Raw genomic sequence first — 11992 nt, 5'->3', positions numbered from 1 at the left:
AAAAAGGCATTTCACTTGGATTAGAAATTCATTAAATTACGCCCCATCCACTTACTCCAGATGTTCTAAGAGTTTCAGAGAGATCTTTAGGCATTTTATGTGGGTTGAGTCACTACAGTTTAAAGGAATTAAAATGAAGGTGAAAACCAGTAATAATAGTTGCAGGATGATTCCATTGAACAGAAAATGAAAACATGCTCTCCTTGTCTCTCTTCTTCTTTAAGTACTGGGCTCCATGCCAGTCCTGCCATTCATTCAGTCAATAAACAGGAAGTTACCTGAATGTTACATGTGCGCCAGATAGTTGGTCACCCCAGCTGACGGTAACTTGGAGATACAGAGAAAGGAAAGAGTAAAAAAAAACAAAACACGGATGTATCAAAAATAATACTAAATTCATAGAGAAAATAAATCTTTTCACTCCAGTAAATACAGTATCAAAAATGCAAACAATAACTTCCAAGAAAAGTGCATTTGAAGTCAGCAGTGGAATGCTTAGGTGGCACAGTGGTAAATTATACACAACTACTCAAACCTCAGCAATAGACTCAGCAATACTTTGACTCAAGTAATGGAGTTGTGAACGTTGTCCACCTCTGATCATCACACATACAGAAACATGTATGATTCATCGCTCTTCACAACTAATTCCAAGAGGAATGTTCGAATTTCTCATTGATGATGTCACGCTGGTGGTGTGGTGCAGGACCCAAGTGCAAAACACGATGATTGTAGTGACAAAAAGGAGGACTTTACTAACAAAACTGAAGATCAAAATACAGGTGTCAACAGGAACAGAACCGATAACAAACAGGCGCAGCCTGGCAGCGTGCAAAAAACACAAACAACGACAGACAAAGAACAAGGCAAACACAAGGGCTTAAATACAGAGGGAGAACTAAACAGGGCAAAACAGGATTGGTTCACATTAACAAGGTTAATAATGGGACAAACAGGAACAGGTGAGGGGCGGAGACAAACACAGAACAGGTGCACAAAGACATATCAAACTAAAAGTCCAAAATGAGGTGCAGGCTGTGACAGATGAGTGATCTCCATCGAATTGTGTTGATAGTTTTCACCACCTAAATCCAGGTGAGCAAGCGACACAGACAGTGGCAGGTACCCAACATTCCATCCCTCCTCATGAAATCTGTAACACTGAATGTTGTTTTGCGTTGTCTGTACTTAAAAACAAACTGCACAGAGATTCTTTCATTTGCAGAGCTGTTAATGTTCTTTATTAGCTGTTAATGTTGTCACTGATTCATCTATGAACAGCTTTATTGTATTAGACTTCATGTCTATCATCTCAACAGACTTGTTTAGGTCCAACCGGTGTAACGACAGTGCATATTTTCATTGCAGTGTTGTTTGAAGGTGAATGCTCCTCAGACATCTGACGTGCTTTTTGACTGCATGCCATAACTGATCTGAGTTGTATTGAATTACAGTACAAGCAGATTTCACTGTGTAAACTTAAACTGACGTTTTTATAAAAATAATGACAGAAGCAATTGTCAGCTCCCTCTGTCAACAAGTTTCTGTCATTAGTCCTGACTTTCTTGTTGTTCTATTTTTTTGAGAACATACTCAATAATGATCAAATGTGAAGGTGCTGAGTGTTGTAATTTAGTAATGACTTTAACATGTGATTAAAGAGGGTGAATCCTTGAACTGAAGCTGCCTCTGGATTCAGGGTATAAGATTTACTTTATTTGATTTACTTTGCTATGAACAGGTGCCACACCCCTGAATCAAAAGCAAGCCTCAAGCATCTCGACAAACTGGCAAGGGAGCGCCTATCACTGTCGAGAGGATATTTTAAAACAGACGGTACGTGAGTGGCGGTCTCGCGGGGGCACATTGGTACAGGTGAGTAATCAAAGCCAAGGCCACGACATGAAAACTGACTTTGCGTTCTCACAAGAGGGTGCGTGTTTTAAAATTCAAAGCACATAAATCGTTAAACAAGAGATTGTAAGAAATCTGCGGGGCATATAAAAGCGCCTGAAGAGAGAGACATGCTACATCTGCTTGGATGGCATAACACCAAGTATGCACTTCAACCGAAAGATTACTGCAGTCATCCTGTAATCGAAAACTAGCTGAAAATAATACGAATATGCGCGAAGTGGTGTACATTTTTCATGTTTGAGCTGTTTTGCCAACGCCGTGGTGTGGTTATTGTCTTAATCGTTTGTGGCTGAAAAGAAGGTGAAGTACATGAACGAGACGGGAAAGATCTTTGAATTCTTGGATTCTGACACATTCTCGCTCTCTCTCACACACACACACACACTCTTGGGGTTTACAGTATAAGTGTTACTTTCTGCATTAAAATACCCACATGACATTTTCATGATCTCTGTAACTGTGAGTGAATGTACATATTTCAGCCATATCTGGCTGAATGTAGTTTTGTTTATTTCCCTGTAGTAACAAGGAGAAAACAATAACAAGACTGACAAGATTAACTGACTGCAAACCTGAATCTTGCAGATAGTGCGGTTGATAAGAATGTGACAGATGTGGAAAGATACAAATGCTACCCAGATGCAAAAATGAATGGGTTTTAAAGCTAACTGACATTCCTTTGAGGATTTTACACATTAGTCGAACCTAAGAAAAAGCATAAATCGGCAGCATAAAGGTTTGACACCTTGTCATTCAAAAGTATTCTGTGTACTGAATAATATTTATGGCATGCACTGTTTGCTGATAGTAAACACAAAAACTTGTTCTCCCTGTCTCACACCGAAGAACTCTCATTGAACAAGCTGATTTGATTATAATGCCATGGCTATGTTTAAAGGATTAAGCTTTTTTTTTTTTTTTTTTCGCCAGAGTACCCCACTGATGCAGTCAGAACGAAGCGCGGTTGCGTCTACCTCTGAATAATACCAAATAAGAGTATTCCGATAAACAAATTGACTTTGGACTTAATTAACTCAGTTTCTAGGGAATACCCTAAAAGCTGAGTTAAGAAGCTTGTACAGTTTGCTTGTTTACGCTTTATTTATGTAGCACTGTATAAGTAAAGATAGTATTTAATTACTTACAAATATGAAATTTTACAAATTTCACGCTAAAGTGCTGTTGTGGAGATGCGGAGCACATTGCAGCCTTGACTGTGATCTTGGATCTCAATCAGCTGGTCTTCAGCGTCATTAGAGAAAATATTTGCTCACATAGGTATGTGGCTCAGAGCGAACTCATCATTTTGGTGTGACGCCTCATTAGTGAAAAACTGAAGTTTTACTAGTTTTGTATAAGTCTGGCAATGGGAGCAGCTGGTGGCGACTACGGAGAGAACGCGACGTGTCAATGAGCTCCAACTGTTCTCCTTCACTTCATCCACGTAAACAGAGAAAGGGCTTGCTATCAGGTTTATACACCTCTGAATGGCAGCATTTTGATGTAGGTACTGTCACATCTTTTCCCATCTTTCAAGGAATGCGAGCATTTGGAAGTTTCCTAGAGACTGGCGAAGTGTCCGGCGATTTGTCTCAAAACGCTTCACAGCAAACAATGATGCACGCATATCTAACATGCTTTGCTCAGCGTGGTTAACTAAGATTGAAAACTGCCAAACGTAATGGTTAACGCTGCACAACAATCACACTTATAGAAATGTGGCCCACTTCCCAGGAGAACTGGGACACACTCGCACCATTCATTTACCATTGCACTAACCACAGTGTTGCTCAGATCATCAAGGGTCAGAACTATTCCGCTAAAAATGTATCGCAGATCTCATGAAAGAGATTCGATTTAGAGTGGAGTCGCGCTTAAATCACCACCAGGGGTGGACAGTAACGAAGTACATTTACCTTAGTACTGAACTTAAGTACATTTTTTCGAGAATCTGTACTGGAGTTATTTTTTTTTTGGAAACTTATGACTTTTACTCCGCTACATTTGAAAGACTTTTCACTCCACTGCATTCCAATGAAGGTTCTTCTTACTCATTACTTTGAAGTCAGAGGACTATTTTTTTCTAAAATGCAATAGGCCATATTGTGTTCATCAAAGGAGAAAAAAAAACAATCACAGTAAACTACTCAAATGCTGTCAGTCAAGTGCCTGCTGCATTTTTTTTAACAGTTGAACTTGGCAGTCTTACTGATAGCTACAACTATGGCAGATAAAGATAATAAAGATAAAAGGTTCCTCACCAGAGCACCCATGGCCATAGCTGTCATGCTGGTGGAGTGGTGCAGGGCCCAAGCGCAAGACAGATTGTAGTGACAAAAAAAGGAGGACTTTACTGGCAAAATGAAGATAAAAATACACATGCAAACTGGAACAAAACCGATAACAAAAAGGTGCAGCGAAACAGTGTGCAAACTAACACAAACAACGATAGACAAGAGACAGGGGAAACACAAGGGCTTAAATACAAGAGGAAAACTAAACAGGGCAAACATAATTGGACTAAATTAACAAGGGAGAACGAGGTTAATAAATGGGACAAACAGGAACAGGTGAGGGGCGGAGACAGACTCAGAACAGGAGCACAAAGACAGAACAAAACAAGAGTCCAAAATGGAGGTGCAGGTTGTGACAATATCTTAAGTCTATGTCTGAGATTTTTGAAATCAACTGATTTTCAAGCTAACTGCTTCCCATACATGTTCATGTGCTGTGTTCACCTAACTTTTTTCGTATGTGGCTGTGATGCAGTGCTCACTGCTCACTTATAATCATATTCGCCGCAGTAGATATGAGATGCGACTTGAAAATCACGATTAATATGTTTGTGAATGTGTGACGAATCTGGTGACAGAGGCAGGCCACAACTGCTACTGTTAACACAGCATGTGAAAACATACAGAAACCAGTTGGCTTGGAAACCATCTGGGACATAACACCGGGTCCTGTGTGAATCCACTGCTGATGCATACTAATAGTTAGCTAGCAAAAATGCTGAGTTAACATTACTGACAAAATTCCGTTCAGAAATGTATGTTTTAATCTTGTCAGATAAACACAATACTATTAGGAAGTTCACGCGAAGGCAGTGCATTTACTTAGGACCCGGTCCCAATAAGACAAGGACGGGGACGAGGGAGGCGGGAATCAAGCGGTGACGAGGGTCATCAAGCTGTTTCACATTTGGCAGTACTATGTAGTGGGCCTAAAGGTAAAATTAACCTAGCCTACAACATTATGAAGTATGAAGGAGAGGAGGAGCAAGTATAGCTCATCTCTTTTTGATACGATTTTATGTGATGGTGGCACTCGCCGTTCTAAATATTAATGTTTTATTTAAAAAAAAATCTCAACAGCGGGCAGCTCCGCAAGTGCCCTCCACCATTCACACCATGATTGGGCGAACGGATCAATTTTCAGTTCACTTGTTGGGTCATCAGGATGGCATTTTGTTTGCAAAACTGATAAGATTTTTTATAAGATAAGATATGACAAATATGAAGGTCAGAAATACAATCCAGACCACAAACAGAAATGTTATACGGTTGATAAACTGTTTTTGATATATAAAGCGTTTTAAGTAAATAAAGACTTTTTGGTTATTTTAAAAAAAAGAAAAAAAAGATTGTGCTCACCTGTCTCTCGTTGAAGTTGTAATTAGTCTGTCTATTTAAAATTTGCCTGTTCTACCCTTTGTTTGTCAGTTTGTACTGCTTTCCCCAGTGTGTCATGCTAGCCTTTTCATATTCTGATTGCCTTCTGTGTTTGATCTCTGCCTGTTTTTTTTTTTTATTTATTTTTTTTATTATATATTATATATCTAGATGGCATCTTTGCACAGTTTGTCCTACAATACTCTTTTTATTAATGTAAGTGTGTTGTGACAACTACTGAGTGAACTGTATTTTTTTCTTTTTCTTTTGATGGACAGAAATGTTGATCACAATATGGATGTGGGTGTTTGTGTCTGTACTATATTGTCATGCCACTGGTAAGTCTGTCTATTTGTAAAATCCTAAAGTCCTACATCCATGGTTTGAGTCTGAAGTTCCAAGATATGAACAGGATCATGTTTCCACACACTCTCCTTTACTAGGTCCAGATACATTTTCCGTGGTGGTTCCTGATAGTCCAGTCTCAGCCAAATTGGGATCCTCTGTGGTCTTGCTCTGTAGTCTCTCTCCTTCCTTCAGTGCTGTGGAGTTGGAGGTGCGCTGGTACAGACCCAATAAATTCAACACTCCAGTTTTATTGTACAAGGATCAGAAGATCCAGGAGAGTCCTGTAGATCCCCAGTACAGGGACAGAGTGTCTCTGATAGGGAATCTGGAGGAGGGAAATGTGTCTCTGAAGATGAAGAACATCACACTGTCAGACAGAGGAGAATATGTGTGTTATGTCAGCAGTGGAACTTGGTATGAGAAGGGTACAACATCACTCACAGTAAATAGTAAGTCGATACAGTAGGTCACTGCAAACATTGTCTTGGAATTTATTGAAATTCTCTTAAAGATTTAAGAAAGTACAAACGCTTTGGTTTCAAAACTCCTCCTTTCTGTTGGATTTTTTTTTTCTTTTCTACGTAAGCTCTGTCGGACCCAATAAAGCTTCATTTCTTTTCTGAGGTTCTCATAGTCAATTTTTATAGATGACTGTTCTAAGATTGCCAAAGATATCATTAAACATTTTCTGACTTATGTTATTGAAAATTGCAGGAATTGAAACAAATGTAATAAGCTTGTACTCACCAGATTACTCTTTTCACAAAAGATTAAAAACAACCTCTCCTTATTGTTCTCTTTCTCTCAGTCCTGGGCTCTGTACCAGTCCTCTCATTCACTGAAACAGGAGAACAGGTGAATGTGACCTGTGTGTCAGATGGTTGGTCACCACAGCCCACAGTCACCTGGAGAGACAGAGAAGGGAAAGAGATCAAACACAACAGTAATGTGATGTATAAGACAGGTAACTGATGCTTCAACATTGTAAACACAATGTAAGAAATGTAGACGATTCTTTAAAAGGAAATTAGATTTAAAGCTGTAAGGTGTTTTGGTGGTGCTGTGGCACACTGCATGCTGAAATCTCAAAAAATAAATAAATAAAATAAAACACAGTCTAGATCTGGAATCACAAAGAAGTCAAATGCCTGTGTTTTTTGGGTGTAATTCAGACAATCTGCTCTCTGCATCATTGTGATTTGGAACTCCTACACTATGGGAAATAACATTGTCCTCTGGATGCACTTGATATTACAGGGAACTGGTGATTCAAAAAAGGGAGGATTAAAACTAAATCTGGTGTTATGTGGAGCATAAAATATATATGTTTAAATTATGGGAGGATTAAATGTTATACAAGTTTAAATTTTGTGCTACATTACAAAATTATTTACCCTTTTTTCTTCTTTCAATCTCTGTATCAGATAGTGATGATCTGGTGAGTGTGAGTTCTTGGCTGCTCTTCTCTCCCTCTGAGTCAGAGTGGATCTCCTGCTCTGTCAGTTTATCTGATCAGGAGGAGAGAGAGGGGAGAATTGTACCACACAGGACAAAAATATCAAACTGTGCAACGCAACCAACAATGTTGGAGCCCACAGCATCCAAACCCTGTGAGTCCAACATGATTTGAAATATAATGAAATCATCTACAGACTATAGAGAAGCATGCTCAAAAGCAAGAATGCTTATCCACTATAAAATTAGGCTTTGTTCTACTTAATAATACATCCATGTGTCATATATACTGACATTTTTAAACTTTAAGTTCGTGTGTGTGTGTGTGTTTAAGCATGGAGAGCATTTATTGTCATGCTGGTCATCAGTCTGTTGGCCTTCAGTGTCTTATTCATCCTCCTCTTCATTTTATACAAGAAGAGAGGTAAGGAGTTCCCATTTCTATTCAGTTTAAACTCATATACAGCATTTAACTCCATATATTGTGATGTCAACAAGGAGTTGTTCCCTGAACAGAAAAGTCTAATAAACAGACCACAATGTGAAAAAAGCCCATTAAATCGTTTTTTCTTCAGGAACTACATGCTTGAAAATATGACAACCTATTGGGCTATTTCTGTCGCTTGTTTTAAATAAACCTTCATATTCCACATTCATATTCAGCAGATCATCAGAAACCACTGGGCACAGATCCAGCAGGTATATGGCAGTAATTTATGTTCCTCTGAAAATTTAAATATGCAAATTGTAAGCTGGTAAAAATAAATGAAATGAAAGCTTTTTTTTTTTTTTTGAAATCGGTGATAGTGTCTGGACTAGATCTGTCTTATTTTGCCATACTAAATGAAAATCAGAACTTTTAGTTCAATAATTATGCTCCTTTTTTCTCTGGGTTGGGGATTGAAATGATTGAATTATGAATTTTTTGTGCAACACAAATTAATTTAACCAAAAAATTGTCAAGCATTTTGGATTATTTTTCTTTTTCAGTCTCTGAAGAGAAAGCAGTTTTTTATTCTGGTATGTTTGTTTACCTTTGTTTTGATTTCACAGTTTTATAGAAACATGGATAAAAAGAAACATTTTCCTACATGGGATACTGTGGATGATTCATTGATGTCCGATTCTGTTTTTGCATCACTTCTTACCTTTGCTTAATCATGGTAAGAGCCACTGAAAGTTTGATCTTTCTTTAGGCCAACACAATAGGATGAGTGGAGATGGAGTTTTGTCCTCAGCAGAAACTCAACCACTGAAACAGGAAACTGGGATAGAAGAAACAAGATCACAAGGTACACGTCTATACCAGCACTTTCACTAACAGAAGGGGGGGAAATGATACTTTAGGCATGCACACTTTTTTAGAATAGAGTCATTCATGCAAAATATGTTTGAGGTTAAATTTAAAGTATCACAAACACATTCCAAAGAATATCAATGATATTGTGTGTGTGTGTGTGTGTGTGTGTCTGTGTGCGTGTGCAAAGAAAAAAAAATTAAAAATGAGTCTGGGATAAAGAAACCAGAAACTGCAGACAAAGAAACCAACACAGACACTGTGGAAATACCAGGTAAATACAACCCACAGGTACCAAAAAATCAAACCAATTTATCAGAATATAACTGAGTTTGGAAATTCACTGATCAAATACATGACAGTATAAAGACATATTACAACATACTTTGTCTGTTTTTGCGCAGATTGGGATAAGATGCGTCTTTCAAAAAGTAAGATCATAAATCATTAAACTTTTAGTCATATTGGAGATAAATCCTATGAGTTGTGCTTGACATGCTCTTCTTTCTATTAAATCCCTCAGAGCGTCTCACACTGGACAAAACAACTAGTCACAAAGGTCTGACAGTTAAAAACAAAGGAAAGGAAGTGAGCTTTGACAAAGGGGTTTTCAAACATTCCATATCCTCTGGATACATGGTTGATGTTCTGTGTAAAGAGATGTTTAAGTCAGACTGTCACTACTGGGAGGTCATTGTTTTAGATGTGGAGAAGGGTCTTCCAGCCAAACTGTCCTGGTATGTCGGTGTGACTTCTCATGAAGAAAAGGAAAGAAAGAAAGAGACATTAACTCCAGAGAATGGTTACTGGGTTCTCCAGTATGAAAGAGGGAAAGGATTCTATGTGAATACTGGCCTTCCTACCCCAGTGTTAGTAAGAGACTCATTCTCAACACTGGGGGTGTATTTAGACATGACTAAGAACACTCTGTCTTTCTATGATGTAGATTCAAAATCACATCTTTACACTTTCACTGATGTTAAGTCTAAAAATGTATTGATTCCTTTGTTCAGTCCTGGAGACAGATGTGATCATTCTCTCATACTCAAGTATACAGATAAATGACTGTAGGAGAGAGTAGAAGATAGGTGGAGGTGTTGATGAGAATTACATGACAAATATAGTAGAAATATTCTTGTCCCACTCATTTCACAAATAAATTAGAATGAAAAGATATTATTGGTATGTATTGTTGTATAACAACATGACTTTCCTAACAAATTATTTTCCATTTAATGACCATCTCGGCAAGTAATTTATGTGACAAGAAAATAATCTGTATTTGCATTTTACTTCTCTGTGGACACAGTAAACTGTACTGTAAAGTACTGTACATATATCTTATGCATTTATGACTTAAACTTTTTTCTTTCTTTTTTTTTATGCTTTCTTTACACGCTCTACTCTACACTCCCCCCCCCCAAAAAATCCTATTTAATTATTGATGGCAAACTCATGAATAATCAAATCCACAGAGGTTAAACCTGTGAAAGTCGAGGTTTGACTGTACTACTGGCACCATTATATTTTTTTAGGTCTGCTCATTGATTTTACTGTATATTAAATGGCATCTTCCTTAATGTCATCCTGGACTTTTCTTTCTTTTTTGTTGAAGTTGTGTCTTTCAAAGTGTTACACAACATATTTTTACTTCTTTCAGCCTGCTGAATATTAAATTATTACTGTTATACATATTATTTTGCAATTCTAACAAAGAAACGTGTTATTAGGTTTTATTGTCTGAGTTTATTAACTTGTGCTTAAAAATGTTCATATTGACCAACAGGCAACCTTTCAACATAGTAAATTGTGTAATATCTTTTTTGCTTTAAATTTGATCTGATATACTGATACTTCTATTACTACCACTACTACTAACAACAACAACGACAGCAACAATAATAATAACTGTAAGAGCCATATACTGTTATTGTTATTTGTTTATATTGTTTTGTTTGAATTAGACCATTTTTGTGCTGCCTGTAAATTGTGGAGTCGGGGTTAGTGCAAACGGTGGATTGTGATTGGTTGATGATGGATCCCCTGGTGCGCATGTGTGGGATCAGGTTGGTAAGAAAGTTTGGATGCCGCTGCAGAGTGAATGCTTTCTTAGACATGTGCGCACATTATGACAAACAGCTTTTTGACCGTTTTCTGTAAAATTACAACGACTCTGATTGATGAAACTGAAAATAAACGGCGCCGACATTCACCCGAAGTTGGTTGTGAGTATCATGCTTCAAGGCTTTGGTGAATGATAAAAGTTACAAGTGGATACAGATGCGAGTCGAAATTACCTTTTGTGCCCACGTGAAAGAAGTGGTTTAATTATAACGAAAACAAAATTTTGCCACTATAATCAAGTCAAAAAGCTGGCTATGAAGAGTAACTAAGAAGCAACGAACCTGTTAACCAAACGAGACCTGAAACGCTGCGCATTAACTGAACGAAAAGGAGTTTATTTGGATGGAATTGTGAATATTTGTGCTGTGCAAAGACCGAAGACAATTGTTTTCAACCGATACAATCTACTGTGAGTGAATCAGCTGAAACTTCTTGAAATCCATTTGAACAATGGCGGACGAAATGGAAAATGAGGCTGTGAATGTTCGTGATGACCGCCACAGGGTTCTGACGGCTAAGGGTGTGGAGGAAAGATTTCATCGTTTCACAACCGCAAGAAGAGGTAAATTAAGACAAATGACGGGAAAATCAAACGAAATTGAGAGGCTTTTGGACGATGAAAGTTTGCCGCATTTAAACGATGTTGTTCAAGAGGAAATGAAAGTTTACAAGCGACTTTATGACGAGTTTATGGAATTGAATTATTCAGTGCTGTTATATCTCAACGATGATGAAAAGGAGGCTGATCAACAGTTTTGGTTTCAGCCAAAGGCAGATCAATGCTTACCAACTTCATTAAGCGGCCGACTGTCACAGCCTGCACCTCCATTTTGTTTTGTTTGGTCTTTGTACTCTTGTTCTGTCTGTTTCCGCCCCTCACCTGTTCCTGTTTGTCTCATTTATTAACCTCGTTAATTTGTACCAATCCTGTTTTGCCCTGTTTAGTTCTCCCTCTATTTAAGCCCTAGTGTTTGCCTTGTCCTTTGTCTATTGTTGTTTGTGTATTTAGCACACTGTTATGCTGCACCGTTTTGTTATCGGTTTTGTTCCAGTTTGTACTTGTATTATGATCTTCATTTTAAGTAAAGTCCTCCGTTTGGTCACCTTCATCATCGTGTCTTTGCACTTGGGTCCTGCACCACACCACCAGCGTGACACCGACACACCTATTATGCACCAA

General features: G+C 38.0%; 1 protein-coding gene across 1 annotated transcript; it reads left to right on the top strand.

Moving 5' to 3' along the window:
- Positions 1 to 3633: 3633 nt before the first annotated feature.
- Positions 3634 to 9753, top strand: LOC115823844 (butyrophilin subfamily 1 member A1-like). The gene is made up of 7 exons (XM_030787867.1): positions 3634 to 3721; positions 6032 to 6385; positions 6745 to 6900; positions 7361 to 7546; positions 7726 to 7815; positions 9093 to 9119; positions 9212 to 9753. The coding sequence occupies exons 1-7, from the start codon at positions 3634 to 3636 to the stop codon at positions 9751 to 9753; spliced, it is 1443 nt and encodes a 480-aa protein (XP_030643727.1).
- The last annotated feature ends 2239 nt before the right edge of the window (positions 9754 to 11992 follow it).

Source organism: Chanos chanos, chromosome 11, assembly GCF_902362185.1.
Source record: "Chanos chanos chromosome 11, fChaCha1.1, whole genome shotgun sequence".
NCBI lineage: Eukaryota > Metazoa > Chordata > Actinopteri > Gonorynchiformes > Chanidae > Chanos > Chanos chanos.
The sequence above is the reverse complement of the archived record's forward strand: the minus strand, read 5'-3'. Positions and strand labels throughout refer to the sequence as shown.